The sequence below is a fragment of the Myotis yumanensis genome, unplaced genomic scaffold (genome assembly GCF_028538775.1).
Source record: "Myotis yumanensis isolate MYYU_CA2020_CCGP unplaced genomic scaffold, mMyoYum1.0.hap1 SCAF_3, whole genome shotgun sequence".
NCBI classification, from domain to species: Eukaryota; Metazoa; Chordata; class Mammalia; order Chiroptera; family Vespertilionidae; genus Myotis; species Myotis yumanensis.
In genome coordinates this window covers 178,354,567-178,372,760 of record NW_027223754.1, presented here as the reverse complement: position 1 = coordinate 178,372,760, position 18,194 = coordinate 178,354,567, and the positions used below count along the sequence as shown (strand labels likewise).

The following is an 18,194-nucleotide window of genomic DNA, read 5'->3' as shown; positions in this document are numbered from 1 at the left end:
ACAGTTATTGGCAGGACAGTTAACCACCCCTGCTTTTAAAAGAACTAAATGTTATAATTTTCTTAAGCTCATAAGTGACTGCCGGAATCCAGATGTTCTTTTATTACCAGGATTCAACCCACACACAATTCTAGTTTCTTTCCAAGATATCCTACTTAAAAACAGTGGCACCAGAGCCACTTATTATTAATCCTAATTATTATTATTGTTATTTTTAGAACTTCAAGTCTGCAGAAGTCTAGCAGCCTGGGCAATCTGAAGAAAGAGTCATCAGATGGGGTTGGTTCTGTGTTTTTTTTTCCTGTCTGTTACCCTGAGAAGAAAATATTTAGGGATCTTCATCTTTTCCCATGTTGCAAGTAAAACTCTTAAGAAGAGCTTGTGGTTTCTTGACGGAAAATTATTAGATAATAGGAAATGATTGGGTTAAGGATAAATATCAAGAAGTATGATAGGAAGGATTGAAAGTAGTGCATAAAAACAAAAATAGAGACTTTAATAATAAAACGTTGTTGGAAATAAATGAAACAGATTTTGTAGCTGGGATATATATGTAAATTTATTTTAATTTATGGAATTGTATGTGACAAATTATGAATATATAAGGGATTCCTATAACACTCTTAACTGTTGTTGTTTTGAACAGGAAAAGGAGTCTATTCAGAAGCCTCCAGAGGTAATTTTCATGTCCAGGTTGCAATGTAAAAATGTTTTAGACTTCTAGTGCATAAGATTGCTTAAATGCCTCTAGTAGACAAAACTCTCAAAACATGCTAAATGAAAGAAGCCAGACATAAAAGATCACGTATTATATGATTCCATTTATGTGAAATATCCAGGCTAGATAAATTCATAGAGACAGCTCGGAGTCTGGTGGTTGCCAGGGGCAGAGGAGAGTGGAATGGGGAGAAGCCGCTTAATGGTAAGGGGTTTTCCTTTAGAACATGGAGGCCTTTTGGAACTAGATAGAGGTGGTTGTTTGCAACACATTGTGAATGTACTAAATGCCACTGCATTACTTTAGAACAGTTACTTTTATGTTACATGAATTTCACCTCAATAGGTTATTGGAAAAACAAACAGAAAATGCCAAACTCAGTCACGCAGTTTAACGTTCTTAGCGATTGTCACTGGGCTTCCTTTGACCTCACAGAAAGCCCTTCTTAGATCACCAGGGGTTTATTTTATGCAACCACTGTCCACCTACAGCAAACAGTTTGCTATTTTAGAGGCATCGTTGAGATGTGCTCTGGTTCTTCTTTCCTCTGATTTTCGATCATTAGCCTCGTAGAGGTTACCGTCTGGTAGACAGGCTACTTCCAGATGCAATTTCTTGGCTATTGGCTCTCGGTGCCTTGAGTCATAGTGTAGGTAGAACTGAGGAAGCACAGACAGCGGGCACAGCTGTAATTAAAGCCATCCTCTGTTCTTTTCGCCCTGCCAACTCAATAGCGGAGTGCTTTTGACAGCAGTGCTAAGACATGAATATTAGTGCCACTAATCTGTGGCATCTGTAAACTTTTAGTTACTACAAGCAGTAAATATGTAGAGTAAAACAACCAACCACCTTAAAAGACTATATCCATCCCCTTACCCTTTTCTCCACTTCGGAAGAAACAGAGGTCAGGAGATGTTAGAGAAATGAGAGCATCCAAACAAAAGCATTGTTGCATAATACTGAAACCATATAAAAGACCATGTTACTATAATTGCCAGTTCAAATAACCAGAAAGCTAAAAATAATAAGCAGCATTGAAAAGCATAATTTAATCACAATGGAAGTTCTGAAATACTGTAGAAATCTGAAGTAGCTTCTGAATCAACCAAGAACAATTTAATTATAGTCAGTTTAGTTTTAGGTAAGTGTATCTGAATATATCACAGTTTTTGAAAATTGTTGATCCAGATTTAGCAACTTCCAGGCAGGATATGAATATATCCCAGGATCTCATTTCAAAAATAGTTTAAACAGTTGCTGATTATACCTTCATTTTATTAATTCTTTGAGGAGAATATTTAAAATAATTGGAATACAATCTCCTTACACTCACTGCCTGTGTAAAAGCTTGAGAGTAATGCCTACTTTCTGGAGTAATTATATTATGCTGTATTGGGCTTCTATAGATGCAGACTGTGAACTGTCTCATAGCCAGATCTGTGTCATAATTGTTGGAAAAGAAGTCTATTGCTATTCTGGTTTTTTTATCTCTATGTTTTGTGGGAGGATGAGGCAAAGAACACTTGAGAATTTCTGTATCTATCCTAATATTTAAAGTCCCTAATATTAGGGACTTTATGTGGGTTATAAGTTAGTGACAGGCATGTTTTTTGTTGTTGTTTCTTAAGTAGCTTTCAGAATTGACTTTTTAAACTTCTCATGTGGCACTTGGTATTCATAACCAACTTACTAGTTTAGTTATTCCTTTAAGTGCAGTGACATATGTAACATATTCAGCATTGTGCCTGGCAGGTGCTCATAATCATGTGCATTGGTGTTGCTTCATTTATTTTTACTTCTCTCTCAGGATAAAGCTCCGGTAGAAAGCAGCCCGTTTGGGACCCTCCCGCCCAAAGCCCCAGGGCACGATGCCTGCTTGGATGACAACCCCTTTGGCACCCGAAAAGGCAGATCTTCCTTTGGTCGTGGCTTCTTTAAAATAAAAAGTAATAAGAGGACAGCAAGTGCGCCGAACTTGGGTAGGTCTGGCCAAAACGCCTTTGCCTGAATTCCATCAGAACAAGGAAGAGAACAGTCTCTTCCCTTCCCCGACTCATCTATTTATGCATTTCTCTTTCTCAGAAATGAAGGTGAATGACGTAGGGAGGAAATTAGCAAAAAAAAAAAAAAAAAAAAAAAATGCTTCCGTGGATTTAATTCAGTGGTCTGCTGAAGGTAGCTCTGTGTAGACTCACCTTGCTCTCTCTTCTGGGGTGTACACAGAAGGAAGACCTAAAACCATGATTCCCTCTGACTTCATTGTAACCAGCTTCCCATCTGTTTTTCACGTGGACAAATTAACCCCATGTTGACACTGCTCGTGGAGTCGCGTGGAACTCGCCTTCCCTCCACCGTGTATATTTTGGGAGGAGGAGTCTGATCTGTGTTTCATTTTGTCATTCCCCTGTGTTCTCTCCATTGGGCTGCGTGTGATTGTGTGCGTTGTTGGGATATCTGAAGATCGTAAACGAAGTGCCAGTGCACCCACCTTAGGTATCGTACCCCTGCATGCCAGCCTCGGCTAGCGCTGCGCTCCAAACCGGGCTAATCCCTGCTCTTGGCATCTGTGATCTCTAGAAAGCGCGCTGGCAGCAACCAGAAGATGTAGTTCTCTACTCCAGAGGGTTCTTTCCACCTTCTGCTAAAAAGGACTCTCTGTAGAACCTTTGCTTTCAAGCAGAAATGCTGTTGTAAGCAATGCTAATGACACCTTGCCAGCAGCACTGGGGGGATCCAGCACGCACAGCATCCCTCTGAGTGCCGGGCAGGCGTGTCCTGGCATTTAAACAGCTTTCACCCTTGAAGCACAGTTCCTCTCACGCTAACGCCCAGGTCCTTGCTGTTCCTGCCCCACGTTTCCATCTTCCCCAGCCTCCAAAAAGAAACATTTTTAGCCAAATACAGAGATCTGTGGAAGAGTTTGAACATGGTTTTTTAGACTTAATTCTCTTAGGGGAACGTTCTCCTGACATGTTATTGCTTTGAAGATAGAGGGAACATTTCCTGATGACACAGGTAACTCAATGTGTTCTTTGAGGAGTTGCCCCCAAAGTGATTTTCTGAGGAGGAAGTTCAGTTTTCCTCTTTAAAGGGCAGGCTTCCCGGAGGGGGGAAAAAAAGAGCCTAAACATAAAAATGAGATGCTTTTGAAATGAGGGTGGGGTAGGCAACTTCTCAGGAACATCAATACCCATCATGGCTGTAAGGATTTGGGTGGAAAGTTCCTTTGGGTTTTCCCAACAGGCTCTGTTACCTTGTATAGATATCCACATATCTATTCACATGGGTCATCAAAGGTGACCCCTCCCCCCTTGTTACCTTAAATGTCTAAAATGAACACTGGATGAATAAAATAAACTGATTCATCCAGATAACTATTTTCAAATGTTTTGTTACCTTTCTTAGAAAGGTATTGTCAATGCTAAGAGGCAAATGCTGCTTACTATAACCTATAACCACAGCTCTGCTTCATAGAAAAGTCAACCTCTGCAACCTTTACCACTCTCTAAGACACTGCTCCTGTGATTTTTGTACAACTTTTACTTTCCTCCATAAAAGTGTAAAATCTCACATTGAAGAAACAGTAGCCCTTGTGTTTGCTAGTGTGGGATCACCCGTTAAGGAACAGCTAAAAGAACTGAAATAGTTAATGCTTGGAGATCCAAGAGTAGCAAATTTGGATGTTATTTTTATAAGGCAGAATCAACAGACACTAATTTTATATCAAACAAAAAATTATTCATATTCAGTTCATTCTTCTCTCAGTGCCTAGGATGTAATAGGTTATGAACAAAAATACATTTCTTGAATAAAGAATTTCCAGAACTTGGTAACCGATTTGAAATAAATGCCAAAGGTAAGGAAGGAAGGAAAAGAAAATGACAGAGTTTGAACTGGAGTGCAAGGAACATATTAATTAATATTAATGAAATATTAAATAAGGACATCAAGAGAAGACTCAGAAAAAAATTGTATGGGAATTTTGCTGAGTCCAAGATACCCCTGGCACACTGAACTGGGAATATACACAGCAGATACTGAGGCTGGAGAGAAAGATGAGGCCCATAGATTTTGATGCCAACTGCTTACCAATGAGTGAAGCCATCATTTAGTGCTGAGCATAGAGTGTGGGTGGGCTTGTCAAGAGATCCTGCAGAGGGAACTTAGAAAAGAATCTTGGAGTGGAGTGGAGGAGGAAGGGAAAACAGGGTGCTACAGCAAAGAAGGAACTATCAGATAGCAGATCTAGGAGAGAGTCATGCCAAGAAGCTAAGGAAGATGATGACTCTGAAGGATGTAGGAGATAGTCAGCAGTACCAAATGGTATAGCAGTATTGAGAATAATTCCATTATGAATTAAACTACTTAAGGAAAGAATATGGCAATCCTATCACACCTTTGAATCTCAAAGGTGTTGTATTTCTTAAGTTAATTGACTTTACACACAATTGATGTAGAGCAGAACAGGGTGCTTTTTGGTTTATAGGCCAACAGAAGAATTCTTACCAGTTGTTAAAGCCAAGAACCTAACCTCTAATCATGCCCATTTTCTATATTAAAATTCATTGAGTTTGTTTTCTCTTCTTGGAATAGCTGAAACAGAAAAGGAGACAGCCGAGCACCTAGACCTGGCTGGTGTACCTCCTCGGCCAAAAGGTTCACAGGGGAGCAGCCCCTTCCAGATGTCCCCGTCATCTCCAGATCCCAAAAAGAAATCCCGAGGCATCATGAAACTCTTTGGAAAGTAAGTAACAGAGTGAACAAGTGGAATGGACTTTGTCTTATATGTTGTTCAAACGTAGGAAGAAATGGAAAATGGGCTGAAAATGGATATGAAATTGTAAAGCTTCCGTGTTCCTCTTCTAGAAGGAAGATTGTGATTTGGGATTCATTAACTCATTGGGTCTCAAACTTTAAATCCAAATGTCTACTCTAATGACAGACAAAGAGGAGTAGCTCAAATGTATACACCAATTACAAATGTTCTGCTTAGTCTAAGGCCTCCTCAGGTCGAATACAAGGCAATATGTGTTGTATCTTTTCTTCAGACTTAGGAGAAGTCAGTCAACTACATTCAACCCAGATGACATGTCTGAAACTGAATTCAAACGAGGAGGGACGAGGGCAACTGCTGGGCCCCGATTGGGTTGGTCTCGAGATTTGGGACAATCTAATAGGTAAGAACATCCAAACTAATGGACTTCCGCATCTCTACCCAAGCATCAGGGGGGTCTCATGAGGACCAGCAATGCTAGTATTGTCCCTGGGTTGCACAGTCAGATCCATTGCTTACTGCCATGCCTAGTGGAAGGATCCGCCATCTTTAGAGCAGTGTAGTTTGGCAATGGTTGGTGAACAACTGTGCAGCAGATGTGGGCTATCTGAGCTAGGTGAGGAGCCACAGCTGAAGTGCCTGCAACATCTATATTAGAATGAATATCAGACTTAGTTTTCAAAGAAAATAATTATAAGTATTTTAAAGCATAGCCTTGCAAAGATAGGACAGTATAGAGTTTATGAGTAGGTTCTAGAACAGCGGTTTTCAACCTGTGGGTCGCGACCCCTTTGGCGGTCGAACAACCCTTTCACAGGGGTCGCCTAAGACCATCCTGCATATCAGATATTTACATTATGATTCATAACAGTAGTAACATTACAGTTATGAAGTAGCAACGAAATTAATTTTATGGTTGGGTCACAACATGAGGAACTGTATTTAAAGGGCCAGAAGGTTGAGAACCACTGTTCTAGAGGCAGATTGCTTGGGTCTGATTTCTGGTCTTACCACTTCCTATAAGCTGGATAACGTTGAACAGCTACTTTCATGCTTTGTGTCTCTGTTTCTTGTGGTATGTATTAGTACCTTGCCCAAAAAATGGTTTTGAAGATTAAATTAATTTATATGTGCTAAGTATCTGACAAATCACTGTTTAATAAACAATGGAACCTGTGAAAGCACCTAAAGATATAGATTCTATCAGAAATCTTAAACTTATTAGGACTATGTAATGTTTTAGTTATTATGAGTCTAAGATCTTTTCCTACACCTTTCCCACAGTTCAGGGCTGGTTTGGAACTACCTGTACTATACTGACCTACCGAGCATAAAAAGGGTGGGGTTGGCAAACATATAGCACCAATCATTGATACTAAATCTTTTAGCTTTGTTTAGCCTTCTCCAAATACTGAGCAGTCTCATTTGCCATATGTTCTCTTTGTACACAGTAGAGGACCTCCTTGTGCTGATAAAACAAAAAAAAAAAGTCTTATCACCACTTTTTTTTTTTCCTAAACAGGAATACTATTTGTGTGTCAAAGTAAACGAAAACAGAAATTTGCTTTGATTATACTTTCTTATAATCAGTGATGACATATTGCTCCCTTCTCGTTGATCACCACCTGGAAAGAAACCATTATTCTGCTAAAATTAATTCAAGTTTTACTTGAGTTTCTTTTCATCTGACCTAGTGTTTTCTGTTTGTGAATTCAGTCTTCAGACAACATTGGTTGAAACTAGTACAGTGACTTGACTTGTTGGTTCAACTCGGTCTTCTACAGAACATGCTTTTGCTAAACCACACTGCATCTTTTGTGGTTTCATTTGAAATGAAGATTGGTCTCACAAGGTCACTTTCAACTCCAGTGCCACTTCCTCTTCCAAATATGTACTGATGTTAAGCTTTGCACAGTCCAATGTGTATCACCAGGAAATACCCATATCTGTTGAACATACAGTTGTTCAACCTTGATGATAAGCCATAGGATTGGCTTTGAATTGTTTTTCATACAATTGTTCATTTTCCTGTAGTGACTTGGATATGCCATTTGCCAAATGGACCAAGGAGCAGGTTTGCAATTGGCTTGTGGAACAGGGCTTGGGGTCCTACCTGAATTCTGGCAAGCACTGGATTGCATCTGGCCAAACACTTTTGCAGGCTTCTCAACAAGATCTAGAGAAGGTGACTGCTTCTTTGTTTTTGTTTACATAATGAATTCTGAGAGAGAGATAGAGAATGTGAATGTAGGGTTGTTTTCTACGCCTTAACTGGGAATGGGGGCAGCCAGTAAGTGCTCTTGGAAAAGTCTGGCTTTCCTGCTTCGTGCTTATTTTATTTCATGGACTAAAAACAAAGGATCTGGTTGTAATGATTCCTTATGGAACACTTAAGCCACTGGGCATTTTAATGAAAAATAATTGTATGGCCATAATAATAAACCTTAAGCTCATGTTTCTCAAAATCATTCTGTGGCTTTATCGTTATTAACCCGTCTCCCCAATGTAATATATGCAATTCAACTTCACTTTGCAAAAGGCAACAACAACAAAAAAAGAGCTCTGCATTTTATGTTCCATTATTTGACATTTCCCAATTATTTAATAAGAGTAGAATTCCTGTTCTGCATCCTACAGTTCCAGTCTTGCCCAGGAAGGAGCCTGCTAGGGAATGTCTCACACTCTCCACTGAACTAACTCCAGTGGTCTTGGCCTTCTAGGGGCCTTTTGTTCAGCAACTCTTTCCTAGCCAGAGTTAGCATTCTGATTTAATGTCATTGTTGGCTCTTGGATGTTCGCTTCATTTTGGAGGAATTTGCATCCATTGCCAGTGGCACCCAGCCCGTATTGACAGGATTGTAAAGCCAGTGTTTCTGTTTATTATTTCAGGAACTTGGAATCAAGCATTCACTTCATCGAAAGAAACTCCAGCTGGCATTGCAAGCTCTGGGATCTGAAGAGGAAACCAATCACGGAAAGCTGGATTTCAACTGGGTCACTAGTAAGAGGTTTTAAATTCTTGAACTCCTAAATCAGGAAGCAAGCAAATAAGTAAATAATGCCACTCTTCCTTTTTTAATCACAAGGACAGGTATTCTGTGGCACGTTAACAACGCAGATTTCTCTCCTTTAGGATGGTTGGATGACATTGGCCTCCCCCAGTACAAGACCCAGTTTGATGAAGGCCGGGTAGATGGTCGAATGCTCCATTACATGACTATCGTAAGTGATTCCCTCCTGCGGTGTGGGGGTTTTCACAAGGATTCACCAAGTTTGAATACTTTGCTTTAACTTGAAGATAGGGGCAGGAATATTTCCCACTAGGTTTAAATTGTAGGATTTGGTGGTTGCAACAGCGTTGGAGGATTTAAAACCTAATTTAAGTCAAACTATCCAGAAAATTGATTTCATGTATAATCAAGATGGTAGACATTGAAGTGCACATTTTGAATGGATGAATTGTATGGTGAGTGAATTATATCTTATGTTTTTTTTTTAAAATAGAGTGTGGAGTTTTTAATCCCTGGCAGTTTCTAAATTTTATATTCCTATATGCAGTGACCACTCAGAAAAGGCTACCCTTCTGGCCTGAAATCCAGAGGGACTTGTCTTCTCCCTTCCCTCCCACATTTGAGAGCTGTTACCTGGAAGCTTCTCACTTCTGCCCAGTTCTGCTAGGGTGGGAGTCACCCTGGGGTAAAGAAGTAGGGGAAAGGTTGACTTTCACTCTGATTCCTTCATTATGGTTTCATATGTCTAGCCTTTTGCCCCAGGGGTAGAAGGACTTTCCCCTGCTTTACAACAGTGGGGAGAGATGGATTCCAGGAGAACGTGTTCTAGATGCCACAGTACTACCTGGGTTCTACCTGACATACTTTTACTGAAACAAAATTTATTTTATTTTATTTTATTTTTTTGTGAGCTGGGCTATGGATTCAGCTACCATAAGTATCTCCTTTAAATAAGTTGAAAGATTCAAACAGCTAACTTAAATGAGAATTATCCAATATTAAGAAACTTGGAGACCAGCTCATGGGATTTGCTTTCGTCTCTATCATTGAACCAAGTCTATATCTTGGTGGGCACATCTTGCTACACTAACAGGTGGTATGTTGCACATTTGCTGTGTGCCAGGCACTTTACTGGGATCAATACTGAAGTCTCGGCAGTCCTTGAGCTAGCATTCTTATTATCCTCAGTTTTTAGATGAGGAAGCGAAAGAACCCAGAAATCAGGTAACTTGACCGAGCTTCCACAGTTACAGAGTAGGAGAAACATCATATGGCATTTGAACCTACGCAGTTTCCAAGACCCCTGCTCTTGATAGTTCACAGCTCCACCTGGAGCAAATTCAGTAAATATTGGCCTGCCTAGCTAGGTCTGAGTACGCTCCCCTAGGAATGTGAGCAAATTCAGGCTTAAAATCTTTATAAAAAGTATATCTATAACTCTCATAGCTACCCTATATAATAAAAGTGTAATATGCAAATCGACCGAACAGTCGAACAGCAGAACGACCATCCAGAGGACCATCCATGACCACACTATGACACCCGCTGGCGCCAGGCCAGCCAAGGCGGGTGCGATGCAATTGGTCGGGGACCCGGCCATTGCCCCATGATCTCCCCACAGAGGAAGGCCCAGGCCACCAGCCAGCAGGACGATCAATCAGGGGGCTCCACGATCACCCCAAAAAGGGAGGCCCAGGCCACTGACCAGCAGGCTGTGGCAGGTGGGCAGGACCTCCCTCTGCAAGGGATGCCCAGGTCCCAGGTGCTAGCGGCTGAAAGGAAGCCCAGGTGCCCTCGGCCGGGGAAGGAAAGCCTACTCTTGCACGAATTTCGTGCATCAGGCCTCTAGTAAATGAATAAATGACCTTAGAAAATTTGATCCTGGAAGTTCTAAGTCATAAAAAATCTGTTTTTAATGTGGTATCCTGGGTTGGATCCTGGGACAGAAAAAGGACCTTCATGAAAAAACTGTTGAAATCTGAATGAAGTCTGTAGTTTGTTTAATTTTATTATTGTCTATGTTAATTTCTTAGTTTTAGTGAATATGTTATAGTTATATGTTAACACTAAGGGAAGCTGGGTGAAGGGTATATGGAACTCTCTGTACTATTATTGGCAACTCTTCTGTAAATCTAATAGTACATAAAAATAAAAGATTTTTTAAAAATCCAAAAAAGTGTTTTGATTAAAAAAGGAAATGGTCCCTACTTTTAAAATCCCTTAAGCTAGTAAAATTTTATTTATGTTATGAACATTATGCATTTATTTTTTTTAAATCTGATACATTTTAAGTTGAAAATAGCCCACATGCAAATGTTTTAAATGGGTGTTTCAATCTTAGATTGTCAAATATCCTTTCTAATTTACAAGGCACTACCTTTAAGAAGTTAATCCAGAAAAATTTAGGAAAGAATTTTTGCTCAGTTAGTAGCCTTTAAGAATTTAAACTGATTGCCTAATATTTAGAAAATATTTTTATAATAGATTAATTTTTTTTTCTCATAAGCAATGTTATCAGTAAGATGTGTCTAACATGGATGTTTTCTTTGTTTATTTTCTGGGTGTTTTTGGATGTAGACCTGTGCTTATGTTGACACTGCCACCCAAATCACCTTCTTCTAAAATAATTTGTTTTGGTGTGTTTGGTATGTTTGAAATGTGCCCAGTAACCACAGACTGGCCAAAGTTATTCCTTGAAGGAAATGATTGGTGATATGTGTAGATACTTACATATAGCTTCTTAATATTTTTACACTCAACTCTGAACAAGACCTTTGCTTTGGCTGACATAGATTTTCTAAAAATTTCCATAGTGTCTGCTGGCTAACACATCCAGATCTAGAGCTAGGGATTTCTTGAGACTGGGGGATAGTGTGTGCCCACTCTTCTGGTTTTTCCCAAAACTGATGTGTGTTAGCTCAGAAAAGCAAACCTAGATAGTCAATGAACATCACTTGCTCTTAGCTATGTCCTTTATCAAAGCAGGTCACTGTTTGTTATGACCCAGCGAGTGCCTTCCAAACTGTGTGTTTCAGAGCGAAGGGATCCCACAAGCCTATCCCAGAATGTTTGGGAGAGAAATAGATGGAAGTCAGTGTCAGTCAGGACAACATTAATTTTGGTTTTCTGATATATCGGGGTCCTGCAGAAGATTTTGATTGGAACAAGGAAAAGGATCTTGCTATTGAATAAAGGCTTTGAATACAATGACAACCCTCGGGGTCGATGAGGAGAGGGGCTCTTCCACTTTTATGTGCGTTTTCTGAGACTTCCTTGAGGAGGTCGTCCTGCTCAAGGAGCCCCTCGTTTTGTTCTTTTCTGCAGGATGACTTGCTGTCTTTGAAGGTCGTGAGTGTGCTGCACCATCTCAGCATCAAAAGGGCCATCCAGGTCCTGAGGATCAACAACTTTGAACCCAACTGTCTACGGAGGCGGCCGTCTGATGAGGTAGCATCTGAGTTGAGGGTTACTCAGCACGTGCCTGCCATGCATACGACTGTCCGAGTGTTCAAAACTGAAACCCATTTCTTCTTGGAAACTTCGGGGAGGGCTGCTGGTTCCCTCAGAGCCTCACATCCAGCCTCGTTTACGTTTTTGGCTTTGTTTTCCTGTATTCCTTCCCTCCCTCCCATGACGGTCCTACCTGTGTCATGGAAGCCAAGGGTTGTGATTTAGTTTCCCTTCCTCCTTTTCTTGAGTGTATTTTCTTTTCCTCCCTCCTTAAACCAGAGGCTTAAATATCACTATAAAGACTTCCTTTCCTAAAGCCCTACTCTAATTCTGTGTAAAAAAAAAGCTTGAAACTTTTGCCAATTTTCTTTCGAAGAGAATTCAAATTAGCAATCACTTTTTTACCCTTTCTGTGAACATTTAGTGGGAGGTTCTGCGGGGCAGACTTTTGGATGGATTGTGCAGGTGGGATATTAGGAATCCCATCGTCAGTGACTGAAGCTCTTGGTGTCCTCTGTTCCCATAGAATAGCATCACCCCGTCAGAGGTGCAGCAGTGGACCAACCACCGGGTGATGGAGTGGCTGCGTTCCGTGGACTTGGCAGAATATGCCCCCAATCTCAGGGGCAGTGGTGTCCATGGTGGGCTCATGGTAAAAAACTGTTTTAACTTGAAATTGACTTCTTAACATTTTGTCTCCTTTAATCTAATGAGTGGGAGCGTATCAGTTTACTTATTATAACCCTAAAGATGGCTAACCCAACCCTACTGCACTATTTCTAGTGGATTTTTACTTTCAGCGTGTTTTTTCCCTTATTTTTTACTCTAGATCAGATTTAAACCCCTCTCTTCCATTGTCCTCTTTTCTGTTGGATAACATCTGGCTGCTGGCTCTCATATGATCATGTTTTAAAACCTCTGCAAAGATACAGATTGTATTTCTGCACGCAGATGTTGCAAAGAAGTTGGCTGCCAAAAGCATCCCAAATGTTGCACTGACTGGAAGGCTCAGTTGGTTAGAGCATCGTCCCAATACGCCATGGTTGCGGGTTTGATTCCTGGCCAGGGCACATACAAGAATCAACCAATGAATGCATAAATAAGTGGAACAACAAGTCAATATTTCTCTCTCTCCATCTCTCTCTCAAATCAGTTTGTTAAAAAATAAAAACAAAACGGCCTGTATTCAAAGACATCCCAAATGCCATACCTCAGAGAGGTAGAAGCCTGGATGTCAGGACCAGCTCTCTTCTCACTAGCTTGGGTAGAATAAAGAAAAGAAAAGAAATTAAAGATTAAAGTTTATATGTGGTTATCTCACTGAGTAGGTCATTGGAGAAAACTAAATGAAAGAGCTTTGCAAATTATAAAGCACAGTGCAGACATGTGTGATATACCGTACCTTACACATCTTTATTTTTCTTATAGGTTCTAGAACCCCGTTTTAATGTAGAAACAATGGCTCAGCTGCTGAACATCCCACCGAGTAAGACCCTGTTGAGAAGACATTTGGCCACTCATTTCAACCTTCTGATTGGTGTTGAGGCCCAACACCAGAAACGTGACGCCATGGAGTTACCAGATTATGTACTTTTAACAGCCACTGCCAAAGTGAAGGTTAGTTCAAGCTCGCATTATTTGATAATTGGTTATACCAAAAACGAGAACAAAAGCTCAGTTCTGTTACCCGGCTATCCCATTTTCTGGGATTTACTAAGTTTTGTGGATGGGTTGAAGGTATGTGCATCTTTAACAATAATCAATAAAATACAATTTTAAAGGTTTTCTTCTGGGGGAATTTTTGTTAAAATCATTTATTTTATTAGGGTTAACAATAATAAAGAACATGATGTTGGTTTTTATAATGGATACATTGCCAAGGCAGAGAGCCCATGACTTGGACCCAGATATTGATTGCAGTTGTCCTATTTTTGCTGTGGATAAATCAAATGTACGAGTTGCCTTTCTCCTCATACAGATTCTGCTTGTCTGGCCTATAATTGACCAACCTTGCAAGTTAGACAAAGGCACGCCAGCAGAGAATGGATGTTCCTAGTTTGCCTGGATTCATAGAGCATACGAATTTCAGACTCCTTTTTCTTCTTTTAAATGATTCCTGAGCTAACTCTTCTGCGTGTTATCTTAACCAGCTTAATGTGGATGTAGGGTTTATTGACTCCTTCACAAATACGTATCAAGTTCTTTTTTTTAAATATATTTTTATTGATTTCAGAGAGGAAGGAAGAGGGAGAAAGAGAAACATCAATGATGAGAGAGAATCATTGATTGGCTGCCTCCTGCACGCCCCCTACTGCGGATCGAGCAGCAACCCCGGCATGTGCCCTTGACAGGAATCGAGCTAGGAACCCTTCAGTCCGCAGGCCAACGTTTTATCCACTGAGCCAAACCAGCTAGAGCTCAAGTTCTTTTTTTTTTAACCCCCTCTACCTGCTTGACACTTTCTCTTCACCTCCCTTTCTCCTTTATAAGATGTGCCAGATTCAAAACTCTGAGAGATTCTGTTCTATACAAATTCTCTGCATCAGCCAATTACCATCTACTTAACAGTTTCCGTGACTACCCAGTGACTAAGATGTAGTTTCTCTTCTAAGTCTCACTGGAAGTTTTTTCTCCCAAGGAGCAAGGATTCTTTTAGCAGGCACCACCCTGTTATAGAAGCATAACAGGCATACAAGATAATCACAGCCTCACCCAAAAAGAAAATACAGTAAGGGCCATTTTCTTATGCTGATCTTAGACTGGAAAACCTTGTAAAATTGTATTTAGCCCTGAGGAATCTCATTTGCATTAAGTCCTGTTGAAGCAAAACTAAGGCTCTTTACATATTTTGCTTTTATAACTGTGACTACCTAGCTAGTTGGAGTGAATAAGGAGAACAAATGTAATCTTCTGAGATTTTTAAGGGATCATTGATCATATTTGGATGCATCAGTCATAGGCCTAGGATGCCTTAGTTTTTGTTATACAAATTTAATCATTCAGTTGCTTTTCTCTGTATGATGAAATGAAATTATACATGTTATTAGTCCTTTTTTATAGGAATTTTATCAAATCCCTGGAGGTTATTGTTTTCTTTGTTTTAAAGCCAAGGAAGCTCACCTTCAGCAATTTTGGGAATCTGAGAAAGAAGAAACAGGAAGATGGGGAAGAATATGTTTGTCCAATGGAATTGGGACAGGTCTCAGGAAGTGTGTCTAAGAAAGGACCTAAAGCTGGCCTGGAGATGCGCCTGTATGACGAGGATGATTTGGACCGGTTAGAGCAGGTAAGTGCAACGTTACCTACCTATTTTCAAGTTCTCCCAGCATTGAAACACTCAATGGAAACTTTTCGTATTGTGTCCACTAAGCAAAGAAGTTTTCTTCCAATGCTTAAAAATAAAGGTAATAATAAGATGATGGTGAACACTTGCAGACTGCTTACTATATCCCAGGCACTTTCCTAAGCATTCAACATATATTAATGTTCACAGTAATCCTAAAGCATAGGGAGTATTCTCATCTTAATTTTAGAGATCAGGACACTGGGGCACAGAGCGATTAAGTAACTTACCTAAGATAGAAGAACTGGGATTCCAACTTGCCAGGCTGGCTCCCAACCCTGTGCCTTACCTACGTTACCCTAGCTCTGTATTAAGGAAATCTGAGTATGAAAACAAGTCAGGAATGGACAGCTCATACTACTTAGCCTTTTCAGTATGAAGGACTGAAAATTGGGACTGAAGATTGCCCTTTAATCAGTAATCCTTTGGTGCCATTGTCAGCATCAAAGCATTTAGTCTAGAAGTGCCAACGAAGTGTTTCTTCTGAATTTCCACATCTAATCACAGCAGTGCAAGGTGATTATCATCAGAAGTATTCCGTTGCTCCTCTCCCATTCAACACAACTTGCGTTATTTCTTCTCAGATGTTTGTTCATTTTGCCACACTTTCCTTGCAATTGTGCAGATGAGCTTGTCACGTTATGGTGTGCTCTTTGCAGATGGAGGATTCCGAAGGGACAGTGAGGCAGATAGGTGCGTTCTCTGAAGGCATCAACAACCTCACGGTAGGTTTGTGAAATGAGCTTAAAATCTTATTCTAAGAATGTGTTTGAAAATCACCCCAAGGGTCTGCACGTAGAGCGCAGTGTGTGTGACTCCCGTCTCCTTGTTTCCCAGCACATGTTAAAGGAAGATGACATGTTTAAAGATTTCGCTGCCCGATCCCCCAGCGCCAGCATTACTGACGAAGACTCAAACGTTTGATCGTAGCACCTTGACGAGCATGAGGAGCCCTTGATCCCTTTCCACTTTATTTCTACACTCCCAGTATATCCAGCAAGTAGCGGGTTGTATATTGTTTATCAATGAACTTCTGCTCATTTAGAAGTGGAAATGGAAAGCCGGGGATCTGTGCCTATTTTAAAGCTGCCGCGGAAAGTGAGACACTGGTGAATGAGAGTATAATTGTTTTTCCTCTATTTAATGTAAAAATCTGTGATATATTATATTTAAAGTGTTGCATTTACCATGAGAGGACTTTACCATAGTGTTTCCGGTCATGTTCACAGTATGGAGGACTTGGGAGAGCGGGAACTCACAGGTGGCTGATTCTGTCAGGTCGGTGTAGCCACTGAAGCAGAACACGTGCTTTTAAAATCAGGATGTGGAATCTCTCTAAGATCCAGTGTGCCCACTAAATGCCAGCCACACCTCCACTTGCCCCCTAGTGTCCTATTTTTATATATTTTTCTAAATATATGTATATATTTAGTACACAGAACATAGAACTTTTATTTTGTGACATACCTAAGGAAGATGGTAAAAAAAAAAAAGATCACATTGAAAAAAATACAGTGATCAAATTTTTCACGTGCCAGCTGGTTCTCGGACGGGTCAGGATAATCTTTCTTTCTCCACAACCGAATTTTAATGGTGTTGATCACTCGGACTAAATTAGTGTATGTGAAATAACTCTTCTTCGATGACACATGACAAAATTGTTGGTTTTTAAAGAATTTTGGCCTTTAATCTTAGATTCTTTTAAACTCATAAGAAAGAACTTGAGGGACATTTGCATTCTATTAACTTGAACGCATTCAGAAGCTGCCCCAAATTTTGTAGAAATGATTTCTGAAGAAAGCAAAACAAAAACCTTTACAGTATTAAGCTTCTTATTTTCCTCTTTGCTAAATAGACCATTGTCTCAAAATACCAGCAGCCTGACTAATGTACATTTCTCAGACTACCCATGAATGGAAGGAATCCTTTTTAAAAAAAGCCGAATATCTGTCTGAACATTTTATCTCAATCAGAGTTTAATAACTCTGAGGCTGGAAAAGAATGCCTATCTTGTGATAATAAAATGTAGTTCATGTTTTTCCATAGCACAGGGCCCAAATATTCTTTATAAAGAAAATACAAAGCTGCAGCAAAAACTGTCACTGTGTTTATTATTCTTTTTAGGGGTATCAGAAATAATATTCTATTTTTTTATTCAGTACTACATCATTACCATGATAGCCAACTGTGGTAAAGACTGTTTTTCACAAATTGGCATAGGGGTGGGCAGTTCAGTATACACCGGTGGGCTTACTTACAAACTATATTTGAATATCAGTGATACGATCTTTCAAGTTATCAGCAACTTTACCAAGCTTTTCATCAAAGAACCTATAATACTACATTACTATTTATTCATGACTACAATGATTTGATGCTAACAATAATCTTTTGCTCCCTACCATTCATTATTTGGTAACTGTGTTGGACTCTTAATGTACTTGTGTTTTATTTTCATGTGGATATATGTCACCATTTGAAAAACAAATTTGATATTTCAACCTGGTTAAAAATACCAGGAGACTGTTACAGAGGCCAAATATTCTTTATTCAGGACATTGTAATATAACTGATTCTATGTGATGAGGTTAAATTTTTTTGATGATATATTTTATTTACAAAATATTATACACTGCTGGTATCACCATATGAAAAGAAATAAAGTCAGCTGATAATTGCCTCATATTTTTATTGTCTGTTACTTTATTTCCCTTTGTCAGTATAACCAGTAGGCTTTATTTTTGATATAGAGAACAATAACGAACTCTTGATAATTCACAAACTCCCATAAAATATTTTGCGTGGGATTCATAGAATGTACCAACAGGTAGGAATATGAGACGTTTGTTTGAGAAACGTTTGTGTGGAAGGAAGCACGGGCCTCTGAGCTGGGGATAA

The 18,194-nt window shown here is 39.7% G+C and overlaps 1 protein-coding gene across 10 annotated transcripts in view; it reads left to right on the top strand.

Annotated features, from left to right (window-relative positions):
• Positions 1-17,981, top strand: part of PPFIBP1 (PPFIA binding protein 1) — a 168,071-nt gene extending 150,090 nt beyond the window's left edge. For 7 of the 10 annotated variants that reach the window (XM_070410509.1, XM_070410504.1, XM_070410502.1 and 4 more), the window contains 15 exons: positions 219-279; positions 647-676; positions 2,526-2,697; positions 3,179-3,211; positions 5,312-5,462; positions 5,767-5,895; positions 7,527-7,677; positions 8,382-8,493; positions 8,626-8,714; positions 11,828-11,950; positions 12,480-12,605; positions 13,382-13,570; positions 15,060-15,239; positions 15,956-16,021; positions 16,134-17,981. In XM_070410509.1, the coding sequence (XP_070266610.1) occupies positions 219-279; positions 647-676; positions 2,526-2,697; positions 3,179-3,211; positions 5,312-5,462; positions 5,767-5,895; positions 7,527-7,677; positions 8,382-8,493; positions 8,626-8,714; positions 11,828-11,950; positions 12,480-12,605; positions 13,382-13,570; positions 15,060-15,239; positions 15,956-16,021; positions 16,134-16,220 (1,699 nt within the window). In that variant the 3' untranslated portion in view covers positions 16,221-17,981. The remainder of the gene's footprint in view (positions 1-218; positions 280-646; positions 677-2,525; positions 2,698-3,178; positions 3,212-5,311; positions 5,463-5,766; positions 5,896-7,526; positions 7,678-8,381; positions 8,494-8,625; positions 8,715-11,827; positions 11,951-12,479; positions 12,606-13,381; positions 13,571-15,059; positions 15,240-15,955; positions 16,022-16,133) is intronic. The other 3 variants (XM_070410505.1, XM_070410510.1, XM_070410503.1) reach the window with 1 other exon arrangement.
• Positions 17,982-18,194: the final 213 nt, after the last annotated feature.